This window comes from Nomia melanderi, chromosome 2 (genome assembly GCF_051020985.1).
Source record: "Nomia melanderi isolate GNS246 chromosome 2, iyNomMela1, whole genome shotgun sequence".
NCBI classification, from domain to species: domain Eukaryota; kingdom Metazoa; phylum Arthropoda; class Insecta; order Hymenoptera; family Halictidae; genus Nomia; species Nomia melanderi.
Window position 1 is genome coordinate 18,960,278 of NC_135000.1, and position 22,973 is coordinate 18,983,250.

At 40.0% G+C, this 22,973-nt stretch overlaps 1 protein-coding gene across 1 annotated transcript in view; it reads right to left on the minus strand.

Moving 5' to 3' along the window:
• Positions 1-22,973, minus strand: part of dpr12 (defective proboscis extension response 12) — a 126,722-nt gene that overhangs the window by 12,995 nt on the left and 90,754 nt on the right. The window contains exon 2 of the mRNA XM_031981608.2: positions 2,157-2,254. Within this exon, the coding sequence (XP_031837468.1) occupies positions 2,157-2,232 (76 nt within the window). The 5' untranslated portion in view covers positions 2,233-2,254. The remainder of the gene's footprint in view (positions 1-2,156; positions 2,255-22,973) is intronic.

The following is a 22,973-nucleotide window of genomic DNA, read 5'->3' on the forward strand; positions in this document are numbered from 1 at the left end:
ATCTCTATCTAACGAGAATGAAGATTCAACAACTTCCGCTGTTCCAAATCTCATTGCAACAACCCACGCGACCTTACGGGGGGAAACCGTGTCATCAAAAGTAAACAAGCCTCAATTTCCAAGCGAGCAGCGACAACCTCGTCGACTCTCCTCGACGGAGCTTACGAATCCACGAGCTAAAAAGAAGCCGGTTCACCGCGATGTGTCGCGCGGCCTAACCCCGAAAGACCAATTCCACTCGAAAGTCAAAAGAGGGACAGTTTTCCTCGATGTAGACCGGCAACGATCAAAGTCAAACATCTCGACCGACGCTTTGGAAACGATGCGTGCACCTGTTCCCAGTCGAAAAAGGTAGTTCCGCGCGGTTAATATTAATTAATTACGTTCCTCGCTCGCGGAACAGGAATTCCGGGTTAGGTTACGGGGAGAGTTCTCAACGAAATGGATGAGGAGGAGAAGTTCGTCGTGCGTTGGCGGGATGAAAGGGTGTAAGGGGAGGTATTTTGAAAGTAACCGGAGTGCTTTGATAAAGGAAATGCCAGGCAATAGGGAAAATTCTGCGCAGCATACCCTAGCGTCGACTTCGAGCTGGCTGGATGAAGAACGTTAAGGAGCGGCCTTGTCCTGGCGTGGGTGGTAAAGGACGGAGGGAGATCGGACGGGGTGGCGATGGATACAGAAATCCATAAACGGAAAGGAAGAAAATTGAGAAATAGAGAAGCACCGGAAAAGAAGGGGGGGTGGCAAGTAGGGGCGGAAGGCAGCAGGGTCTGGTCGAAAGACAAGCACTTGAGACTGAACTTTGTGAGCTTTTGAATGCAGGGCATAAGCTACCTGCCTTTTGTTTCCGCGAGACAATGCGAAACCTTATACAACGAGACAAGGACTGGGTGGGGGAGGTTCTGCAGGGGATGGAGGAAAGGTGCTCCTACTTCTCTTCGACCAGTTAGTTGGCCAGGATCGTGTTCTTTTCTTTCCGGGTTTAAGTATTCCCAATTCACAGCCACTTTTGAGTGGGGAGAGCAAGTGCGCACTAGAGGGATTTTTCGCGAGGTTAGCGAGCTTTTGACGGTTTCTGTTCCCCATCCCACTTTTCTCTCTTTTTTACCCTTCCCCCCTTCTTTGGAGGATCTCGTGCCTCGTTCCGGTGCGGGGTGGTGTTTATTTGTCGCGCGGCAGATAAAAGCATGCCCCGGCGTCGCTTGCGATCACCTGATCCACGGATTACGGTCGCTCGTACATCGATCGTCGAATCTACGGTGGTTCGTGCCTATTAGAATTTTGGGGAACTAGGTGGGGAAGCGATCCGATGTTTATTGATGGGTGTTAGTGTGTCTGGAAGAAGAGATATGCACATTTTTATGACTGATATTACGTATGCATTTAAATAAAGTAAATCTATTTTGAAGTAAATGCTGGGATAAATATGATATGGAGCTTCGAATGATCTATGAAGTCTAATTTTCTTAAGTCTGTTAAATCATTTTCTAACAGGTTATATGTCGTGGAACTTGCTTTCAAAGTTACTCTTCCATTTCTTTACTTCACGCATTTTGTTTCGCATGCCTCATTGTCAGAAATATCCGAAACCAAAGCAAAAAGCATTCACAGTACATCAAATTGGAAATACAGACAATGCTATTCATGATTCATCGCACATGTCATATTTCTTCAGAAAGATATAAATTTTGAAATTGATATATCCAATGCTTCCTTCAAAAACGACATTTTCCAAAAGCAGCCTTCTTGTTTTACCGCCGCAGTCGACCTTAAATATTCCCGCTAACGACGAGAAAAAATGTTCTACGGGCAAACCGGATGTTTACAAAAAGACCGCGGCGTCGAAAATATATTTGCAGAACGAACAAGCGAACGAGCGACTTTCCGAGCAATCCTATGCTGCAATATCATGCGCAGGATCGAAGAATTATTGATTAAATCGGGAACGGCGCGCCGTATAATATTCGAAGCTTGGGCCATTTTTCGAAATAGAATGGGAGGTCCAGAATTGTGTCAAGGAAAAAGGAACCATGGTCGGCGGAGGGGTTGCAAGGAAAACTGATATCATCGCCGGGAAACAGAGGATAAAGGGCTGGGGCCGAGGAGGAATGGCGAGGGTAGGGGACAGGTTAAATGCCATGAAGAAAATTATTTACCTTTATCGAGCGACCTGGCCAGGAGAATTGTCGGCAGGATCAGGAAGACCATGTACCACGATAGCCGGTCCCGCATCCTTGCGAGGTTTCGAGTCCTCCTGGAAAAAGGGGAAACAGTCCTCGGTTATAAACCACGAATTCGTATGCAACCCCCTTCGTCTCCCATTGTGTCCGTGTCTCTCCAATTTTTCCAGGGAACGTTGGAGATACCCCGTTCAAAATCCGTTTCGCGGGTCCGCGAATCCTGATCTCGAAAAATTCTCTTCCTTTTTTCTCCCTCTTTTCTTCCATTCTTTTTTATCCCCGGCATTCCCGAGTGTTCCCGAGTATGCATTCGAAACTCGGACGGAACTTATTCCAGATTTATGACAAATTTCCCTCGCTTCTGCTGCATGCCGAAGCAGCCGGCTGGGAAACGGAGGAGAAAAAAACACGTTGACCTTAAACGGTGCACCGTTTGTTATTCCCGGCGAACCGGGCGCCGTGATTTTCGACCCTCTTTCGGTTTTATCGCGACACCGTTCTTTTACGGGTCTCGAGATTCAATTCCCGTCAGGTTGATCCCGCGGCGCGAAGCCGACCACCTTCGGCGCGACCCCTTTGTCACGGTATGGGCAAAGATTCGCGCTTGCGATGTCAACGATTCGTTCAATGATGCCCAACGCGAACTTAACACATTGTTAAGCGGTCATGAGTTAACTCGTGTTTACACTTGCATTAGTTATTTCAGTTTTTGAAACATAGGGCAATATGGAATATTGCAAAAGCAAAATCTTCAAAGTTATATGAAAGGTATGTCCAAAGTTTCATTTCAATTCATTATGTATAATTGTAGTATATTGAAATTTATTTCGATTGTCCCGCTTTCATATTTAATTATAGAATAATAACCGATGGCAGGGGATAGCTTCTGCATGAAATTGTCGGTTAACAAAGTGTTAACGTGCAAGTACCCAGGAACTCCGGTTTATTGCAGGTCGGGCGCCGAAGGATCGCTTGAAGTTGGACCTGCTTGTATTTGAATGAGGGTATATTTTGCTTCTATCTTGTGTCGCGACGCGACATCTTTCTATCGCGTCGGGACTTATGCGAATTACTGAAGAAACTCACTCGGAATATCGGGAAACGGTAATCGATGATTTTTAATCGCGTTGCCCGGGAAATACTAATTTCATTTTTGAACAGCCCCGGCCACCGCGATCTCGCGACGACATCGCTTGGATTTTAATGTATTTATGAGGCGGGATGCAATCAAGTTACGCGGGGAGGAAACGTTGAATTTTCGTGACGGTAATTTCATTTTATAACACTTAAATGTTCGCGCATTATTTCTTCGTAGATTTTCTCTGGCGCTAATGATTTCCTCGCAAGAAGATGGGAAGATAATTAAGGGAATGAAATATTCGCGACCTTATTCAATTCACCAATAATTATCGTCGGTAATAGCTTAAGAAACTAAGTTTGACAATTTTCGTGAGTTCATTCCTCCATCTTGCAGGCTGCTCGTGAATCGTTCGTTACACGAGGCAATGTCTCGAAGATGATATCGTTGGGTGCGTGTAGTGTAATAATTATTTTTTTATTATTTCGCCGTTTCATCAAGATATGTAGGTCACCTTCAGTTTTTCTGGGTGGAACGTATAATATTTGACCCCGTGGTATGAAAAAATATTCAGTACTCGGTGAAAAGCTATTAAAAGAGAACTATAAAAAGATGTATAACAGTGTCCTAATAATTAACCCTTTAACACACGTGCCATCCTTTTTGGAATCCTTCAATTTCGTAAAACTGAAGAATTACAATCACAATTTCAATTTAATTACATCTTCATTAAATGTACGAATTACCATTGATTTTCAGACGAGCAAACAAATATTCTGTCACATGGAACGTTTCGGCTAGGAATATGCAGCACTAGGCTTAATTAACCCTATCAACCTTCATCGGGTCACTCAGTGCGCGAAATAAAAATCTTCTTTAAGTTCCGACGATACTAAAAACCATAGTGGACGAATATGGCCGAAGAGTCGTCAACCTACTTTCCGATTGTATCGTAGCTACAATGGATCGTTCGGAGAAACGAGAATCCTTGTCCAGTCACTCGAAACAATTTTACGAGTTCGACATCCTTCATTCAACGGATGCACACCACTCGCTCAATGATTGGCCCGTCCTTCATTTTTAATTTCTCTCTGGTACATTCGATTTTTATCGAAGAAAATAACGCATCGCCCGGTGAAAAGGGTCTTGCCGCTTTTGCCTTTCACGCTCGATTCAAACGTAACGAAGGGATTAATCCGCTGGTCGTCCAGGTAACGTGTTATTATTCGCTGATGCAGAGAGCTGATTGAACTGTCCACCTGCGCGTGCAGAGGCGTCCGCTTATTTTTTGCGGTCGATCGCTACTTGTCGCGTTAATTGGCCGGTCAAAGTCGGCTGGCTGGCCGGCGGCGGTGATGATGTCGACGGCGTCGGCGTCGGCGTCGGCGTAGGGGGCGACGGCCATTTTACGGTTAATAAAACGGCACGAGTGCGAACTGTCCTGATAAATCGAGCGAGAGCGTGCCGGCCGTATCGGCGAAAGAATTGTTCGCATTACCGTGTAGCTATCTGCTGCGATTGTTTCCGCCCTTTTTTTTCTCCCGTTTTCGTATGGTGGCCACGTGTATCCGCGGACCTCATCCCCCTCCCAATCCCCAGTAGGGATTGCTCCATAAAATTCTATTGTTCGAACTTTTATTCGATTTCATTGTAATTCTTACGTGATGTGCCGTGCGCGTTGTTTTTTGACTGTAAAATCGGAAGAACAACGGGAAAAACGGCTGGCCCTTCGGCAATGCTTGTCCACCCGTTCTCGGTGTTAGTTCATGTTTTTTCCAATTAAAAAGCGTACGGTCGGAACGAAATATTTAGCATGAATGTTTTTCGGTGCACCAAGCTTTAATGGAAGTTCAACACTTGTTTAAAAATGGTAGGAAAAGTGAAAAGGAATGCAGCGAAAATAAAAGCTTTGACTTCGACACGACTATAAGCGGCGAGCTCATGTTCATTATTATATTTTTTTAAATATATGTTAATGCTTTTTTATGCGAAGAATATAATGGTTCGAATGTATGGGAGAGAAAAATAAAGAGGAAAATGTTTAGCCAGCTACGCAGTTGGTATTATTACTGCTCATGGGTAAACTTCATGATTTGCCGTTTAACGTTTCAAACCGGAATATGCGTCTTCTCGCGTATCCTGGTTTTAATTTTAATGGATATTTTCTGATTCTAAAAAAAGGGAAAGTAAATTTAGACACACCAAATTTTCGAACGCCGGCAGAAAGGAGGACTCGGATTTTAACCCGACAATATCAGGGATTTACTGTTTAACGATGGCGAAATTGTTATTACAGAAAACTCGGTAGCCAAGGGAAATAAAGAACGCAATAAGCCGTTACAGATAAACCGAATTTGCATTTATCCGGCATCGCGGCATTTTATTAAACGCCGTTATCTAATAATTTCTACGCAACAGCGAAACCCAGGAATTTAGTGGTGTCGGATAGGTATTCGTATTTCATAATTACATAAAAAACTCTATAATTTCGTACCGAAACTAATTTACGTGGCGCGCGGATAAAGCAACGGAGTAATAAAGAGTATTAAATGCGAAAAGTAATATTGGCCATGTATATTACATTATTATAGAAATCAGCATGCTGACTGTCTATATCACTTCATACACCTTCCCTACAATTAATTCAATACATCTTCTGTATCGCCCAAAATCTCGGGATGAATCGGATATTTCCCACTTTTCAGTTTCCTGTTTATAACACAAAGGTTTTTAAGTCTTTTAACAAGTTTTTTACTGCTATTGAAGCTGAATGTCTATTAATAAGAAATCTTTGAAAAAATGTTGATCCTAAGTTTTAACTATAGCTTTTCGCCATTAAATCTGAACTGATCCGATTCGCCTGTCTATCCTACACCGATTCCTACTGTAACCGATCAAATAACTGGTTATAAAATAAAGATGAACAAATTAAAAGACAGATCTGTCTTAGGGAAAATAGAAGCAAAAGGACAGATGAAAATTAAAAAATTGATTAATCTGACAATATAAGAACTAATATGAAGTTAAACGGACAGAAGAAAACACAGGATTTTTAATCAAATTTGAAAACCGGTCATTTAATCGGTCGCGGTACGTGTAGTGTTAAAACAAAACGGAAACTAAAAAAATATCAATATCGATGCTCATTCGACAAGCTTCCCATTAAACCACAATCGCATCGGCATCGCGCGAAACCTCGTCGAGCCCGTTCCGCGGGCAACACGCAACAAGTTCTCGCTTCGTTCGCTCGTTACTCGAGACCCGTCTATTTGCATAATAAATTTATCCATCGGTCGGCGTTTTATTCCTGGCCGGTTCGTGAAAAATAACGGGAAACGGCCGCGGCCCCGTATTTCACCGGAGTCCTTGCGATGCGGTACACGATCACGGCTCGTGCCCGCCGGAAACACTACGGGATACTCGGTAGGATTCTCCGTTGCCAATCGTTATCCGTGATTTATGGCGTTCCGGGGATCCCGGGGGTCACGGAATCGGGTTCATTCTCCGTTCTCGCGCGCTCATCCATCCACCCCAACCCCTCATCACCTGCTAACGGCACGGCGGCGGCCGCACGAAGCGTTCCTTTGCATAAATTTCCGCGAAGATGCGGCCGATCGGATCTCTCTCTGCTTGGTCGCAGTGTAGAAATAGAATACGGAAGACGGCCGGGCAACGCGTATGCGTAGGTATTATTGATTCGTTGCCCGGCGTAATGCGCGGGCGATGCTAGCGAGGGTAGACGATCGCCGTTAGGTAGTTGCACGTAAGTACTTAGTTGGCCCGCCTTCACCGAGGGACCCGTTTCCAGATGGCAATTGGCTGACTACAATGCCCGGGTTGCAACAGCGATGGGATCGAACGCGGTACGAACACCCTGTCGGGAAGTGTTTCTTCTTTCGGTTGAACCCTTTCTGGCTGAACTTTGGGTATAACCCGGCAAAGCACTTTTATCATTGAGGATGAGATGGGCTTTTCTTTTAGCTACCTTATTGTGATTGTTAAATAAATAAATATGAAACAGAAATATGGTAAACATATTTATATATGAATAAATAAATAGATAAGCGTAACCCATAAATATGGTATACATATTTATATATAAATAAATAAGTAAGTAGGTAAATAAATAAATGTTAATTTTTTACTGACTAAAATTAATTCATTATGATTAATCGGGTAGCCCATTCTCAGAGTGCTCCGACCGGAAAGGGTTAACCCCTTCCCCTGTCATATTGAGTCAGACTTGTGATGAATATTTTAAATCGAATTCGACAAATCAAATGCAGTTTTCACATAAATGAAATATTACTTCTTTGTTATGAATCTTTAACCTATAGAGTAAACGTTGATAGAGAATAAGCAATAAATTCTTTTCTTCTTCTATTAAATTATTAACGATACAGTCCTTTTATCAAGCACAGTTGTAAAAGAAATCGTAGGACAATTTCTATATGTTCAATCATAGATCGTAATAAAAACAGTGTTTGCAATAATGATGTTGAAGTGTAGTCTTTTGTCACGTGTCTAGTTTTCTGATTTCAGTTGTTAGTTGCGGATAAATGTTAATAAATAAGTTAATAAATAATTTACTGATTAACGTTGATTTATTTTAATATTATAAATTAGTAACTATGTACTGTCAGTGGTACATGCCCTGCGTGAACGTGTTAATCCTGAAAATGGCCACCAGTGGACTAGTCGCGAAGCCAAAGGTATAAAATCGATATAGTAATCGTCCCCTCATTTTTTGACTGTTAGAATACCATTTTGTATAAAATTATTTATGTCTGTTGAAAGTGTTAAGTTAGTTAATGTATATTGAAAAATAAATGTAATTTTTCTATAAGATTTTATTTACCACTAAAGCGTTAATGTGTTCGCGACCAGCGTTACATATTTTCCATGCCCAAAATTTTGTACCTTGCAGCAAACAGAATTCAATTACTTTCACGTGTGTTTTTGTTTAAAATTCTAACACATGGTGTACGGTGTAGGAAGTTGACGCGATTTTTTTCCTAAATTTTATTCTCACTTCATAAAGACAATTTACTAAATTTAATAAAATATTGTAACTATGAAGACTGCTACTGAAATAAACGCTGGTCGCAAACCTGTTAATCTTTGAATTATCGAAGCTTTTTTTATTTTACTTCGGGACAAAATTGAGTTAACATCTTGGGGTGGAACGATGTATTACGCACGCTGGAATATTTTTGTTTCAAAATGGATACAGGGTGTGGGAAAATGATCGTTTTTCAAACGAAATTCAGTAACCTTAACCTTTATATTCAATAATGTTACCTTTAAGTGATTTGTTTATAATAAAAGAAAAATAACAGAAATGTTAAAAAATCGTGCTTTATATTCATTTCATAAGTAGTTTCAGTATAACGTTTCTATGAACATGGTAAATATTAAAAAAAAAATACTTTTATTTGAAAACTTGATTACGGCCAGATCGTTAAACGAAAGTTTTAACGTAATCAAACACCGTTCTGTTTTTATTTTCCATCGATCAAAATCCCCACGGGGGAAATAAAATTTTATTTAATCACGTTCTCTCCGAAATTGCCTATAAAATAACAAATTTGCATAAACTCCCTGCGATTTAGCATGAAAATCTTTCTGGACGTATTTTTTTTAAATCGACGCAAAACTGGCTGAGGTCCGATATAAAAACTAGTTTGGTAACCAGAACCAATATTGACCAAAATTTTATTTGCCTATATGCAATTGGTTTTTATGCTTTCTCGATCAAACGAAAAAACTAAATCGTGCCAGATTTCCGTTATAATTTTTCCATCATACTTCCATGAGCTCACATTTACATACACTACTTACTACGGTAGAGTAAGTCAAGGAGAGATGGTCCACTTTTTTTTCAAAGGAACTGTTACATCATAAATATCATTAATATCTAGCAGAAAAGAAATATATTTGTGACAGTAAATACATATAAAAAGAACAGTTAAATATGCCTCTGTACGAGATGCAATATACTACTAAAAACTATTGAAAATATACATACGTGAAAATTTAAATGAGATCAGGCCATTTCACCCGGAATTACCCTATACTCAAAGGAAAAAGTTTTCAAACATTTTTGCAGAAAGACTTGATTCCCATTGTCAGATTTGATCAAGCTGCCAGATCTTGTTTCTGTCGCTAGCTGGTGGCCAGTGTACACGGTAAATGCGGTAAATGCACGCGGACGAAACAGTTGTACAAGGCGTACGTGTGTAAGTGCGTGTACGCCTTAGTACGCGGTTAATGGAAACCTTTCGTTTGGCACCAGGATCGATAGACTGGTCTGCGGGGAGCATTTGCAAAAGAGTTAGTCCACGTCGCTCGCACACGGCGCGGCGTCTGCCAATACTTCTTACGTATGCATGGAATCGGCTAAGATCAGGGGTGGATCGGATGCTTGGCGCTGCCTTCGTAGGATTAACCCCTCAGCAACTGAGACCTGGTTGTCTTGTTTTTCATGCACTCCAAACAATCCGTCGTACAGAGTAGTAGACGTGCGAATGGCAACACGATATTAAGATAAATGACAGATATACCATATTGGCTGACAATGTGTTAATATTGATATTGATACCAGTTTAAAACAAACAAACTAATCAGTACTTAGCACTAGATTTACGAAATACGTCAATTTGACGCTCATTGGATTTTATAAACATTATTTTGCAAGCGTTCACGTCGAGTTTGAATGATGCTATTGCAAGAATATGTATTTTAATTGTTTATTTTTAAACCTATAGTTTCTAAGATGTAAACGAACGAACTTCAATTTTTCTGGGAACAATAGAATGAGTAGTTCAATAAATGTCCGTAAATCTACTGTTAATATTAGTTTTCATAAATGTGGTTTAGTAAAGATTTATGTTAATTTCGATTGGTACAATTATAGAAATACATAACCTAATTCTTTATTTTAGAGGTTCTAATATTTAAGATCTACACGAACTCTTACTGTTATAAGATTAGTACAATAAAGTGTAAGTAAGTCTAATAATCTACAATAACCTAGCGTTAAACACAAGTGAATACAATAAGTCTCGAAAGATAAGATTAGAGGAAAACTAATGAAATTCGATGGTATCTGATGGCAGCTTGCACGACGCACGGAGGTTGTCGCTGAGGGGTTAAAACGCGAGCTGTGTTTATTGCCGGGGTCTACCCGGTCGGTATGAATGCAACGGAACTGGCCCGAATTGGCCACTGTTCTCCTCCGATCCTTCTGGTGCTTTTCAAATGAGACACCGCTCTGGCTGACGACTAGGTCCCCGAGGCGTTCTCCACATTTCGTTTGCGGCTTGGCCGAAACCTTGCGAGTGTGCCCCGGAAATCAGCCCATCCAGGATTGAGCAGCGTTGGAAAAGAAAATCATCATGAAATTTAAGGGCGCGATATCGCAACGTTGAGACAGAAATTGTTGCCAAGTATATAGTAGTGGATGGAAGTGTGACGTATTTGAAGTGTGACGTATCGAAATACATAGATAATAATTTAATTGAAATTAATAGATGGCTTGATCTCAATGTTCAGTATGCATACAGACTGCGAAAGCATGACCTATCGATCCGTTTGGCTTGAAGATTTTGGCTTGAAGGATAACGTCGATAAAGATGAAAAAATTGTAACTCTCAGAGTGAACAGTTTTATTATATCGAAAATTCATTTCAGGAATATTAATAAAAAGAATCAAAATAAAATAAAAGTTAATTTCGAAATCAACGAAATTATTAATAGCGAGGCGCTCCAAATTTTTGTTACCAGAATAACTGGTTTTTATCTTACATGGAAAAGTTTGATAATAGTTGCGATGTAAAGTTACTGGGATGGATTGGAATTTTCTGTTTTAGTTAAAATTGAAAAACGCTCTGTAAATTAACACGATGAGGGGGTTAATGGCTGGGCGAAAATTCAACCGTCGATCGTAAGATTTGTTTGCTTTCGATTTTCTCGTTGATCCAATCCGGACGCTGTATTTGTTTGTTCCACATCGGTTCCCTGGTTTATGAAGCTCTGTGGGAAACGGCGAGCTTTGCCATTCTATTCAAATGGAATACCCCTAGAAGTGATTTCAATGGCCGCTGTTCACGTGCCCCCGAACGGGCCGGATAATAAGATTTATTTAATTGTGCAATAGCTTAGGTGACGGTTTCTCTGTTCGATAGATTCTTTTCCGACTATTCCAAAGCATCGACCGCCATGTTGGTTATCCCTTAGCGCATTTTGTTTTTACAGTAACACTCTGTTGACCACGACGAGCATGCTGTTATTGGATTATAATAGTTTCGGAATGTCTTCAACTGTTAACAATTTGAAAACAAAAAATTTAATCAAGAATTTATAATAATTAATGTTTATTATAATAAATTACAGAAAAATTTACTGTTTTAACTTTTTACTTTCATCTTACATTACATTGTATAGCATCATATTTATCAAAGTCAATATAAGCTTCATTTATCTCAATTTAGATTAAATTAACGCGTGATTCATACACAAAATAGAATCTTCAACATTCTGTTGCAGAAACAATACTTGTAACTTGTACATTTGATACATATATTCCACTGTTGCATATCTCCGAGCATTTTTTAGATATTAAAGTATAAATCCTCGAGTGCACGCTGCAACTGGACATATTTCAAGCCAACTACTATCTTTACGAGTATCGGTAAATAAAGTTGGGCAAATATACTGTCTCAGGATAAATTTCAACGTTACTGTAACTCTTGTCACGGTCAGCAACGTGAATTAATTATATACAAACAAAAGAGTAATATACTTTTTACATAAACGTATGTAGTTCGTACGAGGTTCGAAGTTTTCAGCGCTCAGCGTTATAAAGTTCGCATTATCCGGGCTCTTGGCAGAAAATCCTGCTTTTTCGAGAAAATATCCTGAAAAACGTTTCGTAAACGTCGCGTAGTACGTATAGCAATACCTTCATCAAGGAACACACGCACATCTTCGTGCAAAATGAATGTTCCTCGACGCAGTTAGCAAAAACTATAGTTAAACAAAAGTTTCATTCTTCTGTCAGTGGTTTCAGTACACTGACATTGAATTTAATTATGCACGATATACACGAATGCACGAAAATGCGTAATCCACTGACAGTTAGTTCAGTCGTGAAATGACCAGACTTTCCTCGCCTCGCGTTCTTCAATAATTAAACATTCTTACGCAGTTACAGTGTTTTGGGAAGCAACGATCAGAGATCTGAAGAAAACGCACGGCGTCTAATTACGATTTAACAACTTCTAAAACTCGTTCAATAGCGGAACTTTCAGTGAACACGGGAAATAATTAGCGGAAGTGCCAGGGGAAAGTCACATATCTCGGAAGTTGCGTTGCCTGCGAGCGTTTAGCGAATTATTTCACCAACTGGGTTTCTTCAAATGTTCACGTTGAACTTCTTAAACAGGTAGCCGTACCGGCCACTTTGTAGCAGAAAGTACGTGCTTCAACTGGAGGGAAGTGTTACTTGCTCTCGAGGAAATTGAGGCCGACAAGAATGAAATTTTTGTGTGCAGAGCCACTTGGCCCGCCGGGGACAAAGTGAACAATCGCCTTTAGGCGATTCGCAGGTCTTGAATTTAAAGATATAGTCGGGCGGTAATCCTGCTCCCACTTGGATACCAAACAGATGTTCATTTTGCGGGTGTACGATGGCTTAGATTCTCGTGACAGTCTTCGGTATGTCAAAAGTTCTGAAACAATACCGGAGCATTGGCCAGTCTAATTTCTACTTGATCAAAGTTAGAAGGTAACAGGACGAGATGCGACAATCACTTCCTTTGTTTGAACAATACGAAGTCGTTAATTTCATTTCTTGAACTACTTCAAGAAATTTTGCACGCAATAATGATACTTCGTGCAACTTGAAAACAGTACTGAAACTGTAATTGTTCTCTACTTTTAATCAGAACTTTATTTTATTATGGGAAGTGATTACTTAAATGATTCATCACTTGTCGACGAATGCTGTTTACACTTTTATCAATACTTCGTATTTTTCGCTTTTGACTCATCATTTTACCATGACTTCTCGCTAACTTTCTTCCATTTAAAAAGCAACCACAGTTGGATCTTAGAGTATTATAAAAGGTAATAAATCGGGTACTTTCAAAATCTAATTATTCTGACACAAATTTGCTCGCAAATCGTCGCGCAATAGTACGATAAATTACCAGACGTTATACATTGTTCGCTATTCAACACTATAGTCTCTTCATGTATTGTTGGCTATCTTCGCCTTAACGAAAGGGTTAATAGTAAATGATGTCATCCAAGAGTAAATTAGCTCTTGTAATTGATGCTTGAGTTAGAGGGGAATTATTTGCGCAACACTCCGAGCAGTAACTTACAACAGACTTGGCGAGATCGGAAACCACATGACCCACTTTTCACAATACTCACTGATAAATTCGTTAATAAATTAGATGTTCGCGTATCATCTATTAACACTAAAACTATCAAGTAATCAAATTGCTTAATACTTATTTTCTTGTACAAATCACAAAGATGCAGTTATTAAGACTGTAGGATTCTTTGGAAACGGAGAGGTTGATTCCCTATTAACACTTTTACTCGTTATAATATTAAATATATTTCGACTGATATCGAAACGTTCGCTGTTGATTCTTTCCACAAACGCGTACCCAATCGCTTGCTCGCTAACCGCACGCAAAAGCCTCTCGCCCACGCGTTTCCACTTGTTTTTAAAGCACACTCCATTCGCTTTTTCTTTCTTACACTTGCACCTTTCACACTCGCACCCTAACATAGTTAAAATTCACGGTTATATATACGCTTCATTCTCACGGTCCCAGTCGCTCAGTCCTAAACACGTTTCTCTCGCGCTTCTCCAGACACTCAAGATTTCCAAAACATATTGGCAACGGTTCGTCGCAACATGACCCGGTTACCCGCACGCACGCACGCACGCACGACGAACCACTCATCCCTCAAGATTTCGATTGATTTGTACTTTAGAATGCATATTAGCCAGCCACTTTACAATAAAAATTTCTCAGAAAAACCAGTGTGACTTTTAAAAAATTGCATAAGCAGAAATCCAAGGTGGCTCATTTCAATCCGCCCGGTAGTTCTAGTGTTAACTTTCACTCATATTTCATTTTCAAAGGAGAAAATGATTAGTCTCAGAGGAAGGACATCAAACAAACCGTAATAAAATGACTAAAACAGCAATTAATCTTCGTATATTGTTATTTGCAGAAATATAGGCTAGGAAACCCGGAACCAGCTAAGAATGGAACATTTTGATTTGTCAAATCCTCGTTTCCGCGAAATGGATTGACAATCTGTTTTGATTTCCCGCGCGTTCACGTCCTGTTTCCGTGTATCGTGCGTGTGTCGCAGGTGAAACGACGCGTGGAATAAATATATATATATATACACATGTATTATATGTATACATGTACACATACACAGAAGCAACGTAGCTTAACATGCGAAGTCACGCACGATACAACTGCTGTTCCGCCGATATCGCGTATCCGGGGTTTGGTACCCCTTTCCGGCGCGCGACCCCTTGCATCGATAAAGAGTTTAGAACCGAAAGATTTGGACGGATACATTCGCCCTTTGGGCCGTGGCAACGACAAATCAGGATTTTGCGTTATTCTAACCGGCTGCGTTACACGTGGGCACGTAACGGTGGTAAACCACTCTGACTTTTCTAGGCGTCCTGGGAATACGTGCCGCAGCGGAGAAACAGCTAGTTAATGCGTTAACTGCTCAGGCAAGGGGTGTGTTGAAATGTTAGATGACTAGTTGGTCCTAGTGATGTACCATGATTCCTGTGCACTTGTGGATAGGTCTTATTGCCGCGAATCGAGTAATACCGCTTTGATTGCGTTGATTAGATGAATTTAGCTGATGACTTAATACTGAAGGTTCTAGGCTTTTTTATATTTCAATAGGTTGCGCAGGTTAATGAATTGTTATTAATACAAGTGCTTTTACAGTATTTTCAGTAAGTCCGCTAAAAACTGTGTTGATTGAAGATCGTGATTAGAAATTTTGATTAAGGAAACAAAACTTTTCTGAAAATCAAGTTTTATTAACACTAGGTTTATGGATTTTCAGTTAATTCGACGTCTATTGAATTTTATACGCGTTCTTTGGAAAATGTTCACGTCAATTTGATTAATGCAATTATTGTAGAAATATATATTCAAGTTCCAAGATTTAAATCAACGAACATCAATTTTTATAGAATAAACTGTATAGTAAATGTCAGTAAATCTAATGTTAATGAAAGTTCATCTGACTATTCATTTTCGAAAGACCACGATCTTGATTCTGCACTCAAGCGTCTGAATAACCAGTGTTACCACCGATTATCGTTATTCATTAAAATCTCCTTGTTGGTTCCCAGCAACAATCGCAATAATGGATTCCTGCCGGTATTCGAAACCGCTAGAGAGAATCTTTAAATGTCATTGTTTGCGTTCGGTTTCTTTAGTCTTAAATTCGTTAACAACCCGATGCGTTTCGCGGAGGAATTATTAGCGGGGCCTAGCGCCGGTGTCTCGAGCACAAAACAATTCAACCACGTCGCGGCAGATAATTAACGTGGCGACGACATTTCGCGGCGAGTTATTGTTTCGGAATACTGTCAGTCCCTGGTAGCCGCCTGTTAGTTTCGCCTCAATTAAAAATAATGAGACGCCCAGCTAGCGGGCTGGATTCGTTCGGCTCCCTCGTTTAGTAGCCCGCGCGCCGGAAAATCGAAACGTTCCTGCGCGCGGAGTAAGGATAAGATTAAAGCAACGCGGTAAAAATTTTTAACGGGCCTTGAATGTCCCTAAAATCCTGTCATTATGATAAAATGAACGACAGTGTTTGCTGCTTATATTGTACTCCGCCAATCATCAACATAAATCTATAGGAAACATTTCGGAGAGACATTTTTTAACACCACTCTCAATTCTTTTGCCTCGGTAATTTTTATTATCTCCTATCAATTCCTGTGGCTAATGAGGACGACAGTTTTTTAAAGAATCATTATAGATAGACTGAGCTTTATGTACTTATAATATACATTTTTTTGAATCATGTAAAAAGAAATGTAGTCAATTTTAATAGAATCGAGGAGACAATTTCAATATAATAGTATAAAATCTAATTTATGGTAAATATATTATAATAATCATTCAAATATTTCTAAAATTCGCGATGGCGTATAAGAATCTAATACAAGTCACTGAGGAAGTATTAATTTGGTTACAAATATACAAAGTTTAATCCAGGAAAAATATTTAAATCCGATATTGGTATGGATTTTCCAAAAGTGGATACGACAATAGGATGAAAAGGAGCTGAAAGAGATATCAAAAAATGTACACCAACAACATTCGTAACAACGTTACTCACGTTGGCGGGTGTAGGAAACTGTTTCGAAGGAAACACTCTGTGAGCAGCAACGAAGTTACACTTCTTTCATATGAATTTCGGGAAAGTTTTCGAAGCAATTGCGTATTCGCGTTTCAGAGCGGACTTCAACGGCCAATATCGGAGACGGTATCCATGCTCGTCCCGAAGTCAGCGAGATCACGTATGACGAGTCACGTGCACGATGACGTGGAGATATTATCGAGCGCGGCAGGTAATCGTGACGTGGGCCGGACGGCGTCGCACGAGCCCCCGCGTTAATGGCGACCGTCCAGCCGGCCTGATCATTTCGATCTTAATTTGCACCGAGCGAGCGGTTGGAACATGCAAAATATTGTACACGCTGTATTACATTCTAGTAACGTTCCGTTTATGAATGCCGTGCCCGATAATCTTCTGCAGATTTTTCGGGCTAAAATGAACGGACGCTTTTATCGGTACTGCGTACAATGGTGGCCATCTTGGTTACTCCGAACAGCGTGCGCGTTTCAGCACCGTTCCATTATTATTATATTTCTTTTGCTTTCCAGTAATAAAACAGTACCAAATAATAACCAAGCAACATTTATAAGCGTTTGAAAAACGTATGGAACGATAATGAGTTGAGGATTATTAAATTTTGTATTATTAAATAGAGATTTAAGGTAGCCATACGTATACCCTACTCAAGAATTATACCAAACAAGCATTTCACGAGTGTTCAGTCGTGCATCGCCAATTATAAACTGAACATAATAATTTAGAGTGCAATTATTTGTTGAACTTTGAAAATAGCAGTAAAGTTGAAAATTTCTGTCGTTCCTATAATTACGAGCGATAATCTGCAGTTCGACCCAGTTGCGTGCGGCGCGCGCTGCGCAACCCCTTATATTTTCAATTCCTAAAGCTTTATTTATTTTAATTGAATCGCACTGACGTTTCGTTGGGTATGGACGCGGCCTATGCCGATGGACAGTAATTAGAAAACGAACGAATGCCGCTCGATAGCAGAACAATTTGTTTCCTTCACCGATGCCTCGATGAGATCCAGCGGATGACTGAACGAACGCGGCACGAACCCGTCCACTATCGCGCAATCTTGGGCGATACTTCTACTTTGGGAAAACGGTCTGTTACACGAACCCGATTACGCGATATCTTGACCAACATCCCGCTCGCGCTGCCATTACGAATCGGGCGAAAGCAACCGGTGCGCGTGATTCTGTGTATCCGCCTTACCGCGAAACGATTCATTTCCTAATCGATCTCACGGCCCGCGTTCCCGATTTTGCTGGATCAATTTCACCCTCTGCGCCGCGCCGGTCGACCGTCAGCCCCGAACCGCATTTCATGGCGAACAGGTCCTGACGCGAATCGGTAATCAATGCCACGGTTATCGTTTTTTGATATCCGATCGCGAATAATCAATGGGACTACCAGAGGCGAGAAATGGGCCGAGTATGAAAACGTTTTCTGTGCGGAATCTAGCCAAGGCATTATCGAAACGAAGACTCATTCAAATGGAATTCTTGATTCCTTCCGTTATTTTGTATTTATTAACACTAGAACTATCACATCCGACAAATTATCGGATTTTCCTTTTCTTATTTTGCAATGATTGATATTTCAAGAGGTTAACACTAAAACTGCTTAGCAGTTAAATTGACTTTTTGAAATTTCTCTATAGAAACTTTAAAAGTGCACCTATTTTAACCCGTCTAGCAGTTTTAGTGTTGACTGTCTGGAATGATTTCTTGAATAATGAATATATGAAGAAATTGAAACAAATCTATTGTTCGAATTTTTATAAAAATTATATATTGATCGTACAAAGTGCTCGGTTCTAGTGTTAACGTTCGCTACTTCATTTGGGATTTAGGTATTCGTGGCTCGATTTCATTTGAGAAATCATTTTTTGCATTCTTTATAGTTTCATGCATGGGTCTAAGCGCACTGCATGTCGGTCTACACAAAAAGTTATCATTTTGCACTATTACGTAAGATCGATGAAATATTTGACAAATCTGAAGAGTTATTTGCTTTCGCTTTTATATTCAGGTAAACTTATTTACTTCTTTATTTATTGTTCTTCTAATTCTTAAAGAATAGTGCTAAATCCTGCCCTATATACAGCGATGTGCAAACTGTTAGATTGAAAATAATCCTTTTACATTTTTTACAGTGCACGGATCCCGTGAACTGCACTCAAATTTCAGCTATCAGTTCAGTTTTTAAAACTGCGCGATTTATTACAATACAACGCAGTGAACTTTGCAGAGGAATATATGAGTGTATTGACTTTTTCACAGATTTTGGCTTTGATGGAAAATAGTAGTGGTTTTTAAAAGTTTGCTGTGAAATATACTAGTAGCGTAGCTAGTAAAGTGTAGGTCGTACATGTCACGCAAGTTTTTCGTTCGTGATGATGTATTTCCGCAAATACATACAATTATGCTTTTTGTAGAAAGATGGAGGGAAACATATTTGTGTGCAGTGTGTCGTATTTAACCAGGAAATTTAACTTACTATTTAAGAAACTACCTAATTCGAAAAAATTCTGTTAATCTTTGGCATAATTGCTTTTTATTTCAACGTGTAAATATAAATAGCAATAAACATTGGAAAATATGTTTCAATTATCACTTGCTGTTCATATTCTTGTTTCATGAGAAAAAGTCACCGTTACGATGAACATTTCAGTCTGAATATTAACAACGCTTCAATCAAAATTTAATCTGTGTCACACGTGGTACACATCGTCCACGAGCAATCACAAGCAATCATCCCCCGACGAGGTATTAGCAACAAACTAATTCCTGCGCATCACAGCCGTGGAAACAATCGCGAAAATAAGTGGTCGATCGCACGAAAGTAGGTATCTTCGGAAAGTTTTTAACAGCACACTTCGATCTGCCGCAGTTATAATACAGTTAACGACCGGAAGTGGTCCCGCGATACCATCGTGGAAGTCGACCGTCAGTTATCGCGTCGGATAAAAGCACGGAATTAGCCAATCGTCGGGGAAAACGGTCTTCGTCGAAAGTCGGAGAAAATTACCGATCCCGGGGAGCTAATAACTTTATTTCCGATATCGTCGACGTAGGAGAAACGTTTGCGTATATACTCGTGCCGAGTGGTTTCACGGGGTCGCTGTTACGCAGCTGAAAGAACCGTAAGCTTCCGGTCTTGAGCGATACGATCGCCGGAAGCGGCATGAACTACACCGTTTTTCGGGATATTTATTTCCGCGTTAACGAAGCCAGCGAATCCGAATGTACACACGCGCGGAATGTATTTACGTGTATATAAAAATCGTCGCTGATACGATTCCATTTTTTTTATAGGTTATGAAATCGAATCCAAACGGCGATAGGATTAAAAGCGAAGCGGAAAAAAAAGAGTATTCTGTACGAGTTGTTTTCCCGGGTTACGGTGCCAATCTTCTCTCAGGCCTGGTTTGAAACATTCAGGAATCGAGCGGTGCAATCGGCCAGGTGGGCGCCACGTTTCGTCTGATTCGGGCGCAAGATGTCAGGACGATCGCGTTAAAGAATGATTCGCGGGAACGTGTTATCGATTGCGCACGGTTTTTCAATGGGGCTTCCGACATAAATTCGAATCCCTTCGGCATCTCGCTAAAGGAAGAAACGCAAGGGACGGGGGGGGGGGAAGAGGGCCGAAAGATTGAACGACTCCTCCAGGGTATTGATCCTTACACCTCGCCTCTAAAACCCGTTGCACCGTATGTCGAATGTGCATGTTGCAGCTGCCACGGCTAAGCGGTGGCGCCCCTTCACCCCCTCCGATGCCTAGTCTATTTCCTGGATACGGCGATACGAGAAAATTGAAATTTTACGGCAACACCGCCCGACGATTGTACGTGCCGCGCACTTTTCGGACGGCGCGGGCGGCGCGCGGCTCTACCCCCTTTTCGTCTCGCCGCGCTACCAAGCCAGTCGCCATTGATCGAATTCGAGTCCCCGACGCGAGCCCACCTTTCGCGTATCAAATGCCTTTCTCGTCCTCCTCTCTGCCCCTTTTGCTACCATAAAACGTGACAAGTTCTTTCTGTTGATCATTCGAATCGGGAACGGAATACGTATCCTTCTTCTGGGATAGTTTTGGAGCTCGTGTTGTTTTTGTCTTGAGACTGTCGCTGCTGGGTAGCTAATGATTCATTGAGGTTGTAAGGTTTTCTCGGTTTTTTGTTGTAAGGTGTTTGTGTTGTAAGACGTGGATAAATGTTGGAAGTATGCGAACATGTTGAACGATTATAGATGATTTTGTAATGAAATGGGCGATGTTATTTTTGTGGTTAGAATGATTTAAAGAGTGTAGAATTATATATTCTTCGTTCTTATGTTGAACAGCACTGGTTTCATTAAATGATAAAATTAGTAGTGAATAATGAAATAAATAAAATACAAGATTAGATATGGTAGAGGTCACCGATGAATTTGTAATACGTGTAAAAAACGCTTTGACTCATTAAATATTTAAAAAGTGATATCAACAATTTGGAACTGCAAACTTTCCCTAGAGTGACGACTCTTAGCTGAAGAAGTTGGGGAACATGGAGTTGCAGCATCTGTTGCATGAAAAACAAACGCAAACACAGAAGAAACTTGGAGACCAGTTTAGCGTGACTCGAAACTAAAATTTGATTTCTATATAAAACGTGATCCCCAAATGAAATTTAAGTTACCTCCGAAACAGACATCGAGCTAATTTAAACATTTAATGTAAACACTTAATTTGTTGTTACAAATGTAAAATGTACGTAATGTATTTATTTATATGTTTCCACGTATTTCAAGATGAACACGGACAAATCAAATTTAGTTTATTCCATGTTTAAATATTAAACCAATAAATCGTATTTAATTTCATACCAATTTATTATTAATATAGCTGATTTAAAATTAATGTAAACGAAGTTATCGGTTATATATAGATTCAACCACATAACGAATATTAATACCTTGACGAACATCAAATTACTATTAATTACATAACACTAATTAATTTTGTTCCCACATATCAATTAGTACCGAATATTGCATGTATCATAAAATTCGAGTAGGTGCGACCAAAACTCGAGCATGTTCAATAACAGAAGTACAATTCTATTTCAACATTATTCGGCATTACAGGACAATATTTGAAACGTTGCACAAAGAACTCATTAGAAACGCCTAATAAATGCATCTGTCCCTTATTCGAGTGGCTGTGTCGTAATTCAAACGCGATTATGGTCTACAAGAGCGCTTTAATATCCCTCAACCTATGCTTGGAATATATTACGATCCCGGGTAGAGTTCATCATATCTTTGAGAATATCTCTGGTCATACATTACAATTAGCGCGGCTATGCAGTCTCATTCTTTCATTAATGTGACACGGAGAGGAGCGACGATGACCTAATTAGGTGATTAAACTCCCGGCGACTTCGACAGCAACCGCTTCAGCTCGAGTCTTCCGAAATCCCTCGGGTTCGCCATAAAACTTAATGATTTCGTTTCCCCTGGATAATATGTGGTTGGCAACACTCGATAATTGCACGAGAACGAGGCTGAGGTTGCATGCAAAGGTCAAGAATCGGTTCCACGATGTAAATTATTCCCAATGGTGGTTTATCTTTGACGAACTTCAATGATATTTGACACCAAACTTATGAAACTCGTCTGCCTGTTGATACGGCACTGCGATACGAAATGTCTCTAGACGTTCGTGAATGTTTACGAGAAAGTTTTCGTGAAACTTGTATCACAGCATACAAAATTATTAACAAACAAAATTAGTGTACATGATTGCGTAAAATAAAAACGAAATTTTTCGCGCGAGATTTTGCTAAATCACTGAATTAATTTTGAGCGCAAGAGGTTAATGGGCAAGTGTTTGCTCGCCAATGTCTCTGAATCGCTGGTTTATATGTTTGAACGAGTTTGTTAGTGTTCGACGATTAACTACAATTCAATGTCTGATTCGAGATTGTTCAACGACTTTATGAGGACTCTTCGAACTAGTGTTCTTCATTAATGTTTGTGAATAGTTGGACTATATGTAGTAGTCTGTCGGTACGTCTGTCTGTAGTCTCTCGCACGACTTCTAATTGAGCTTCATTTTGAGGAAGAGGGATGTGACATTTTTCAAGATGAAATAAGTACAGTCATCAAACTTAATCTTTTACTTTACAACGTCAATCGAAAAAAATATTTTGTAATCGAAGCAATGGTAGCAACGATAATCCTCAATTTAAATAGTACATAAACTATGCATGAATTCAAAGTAGTTCA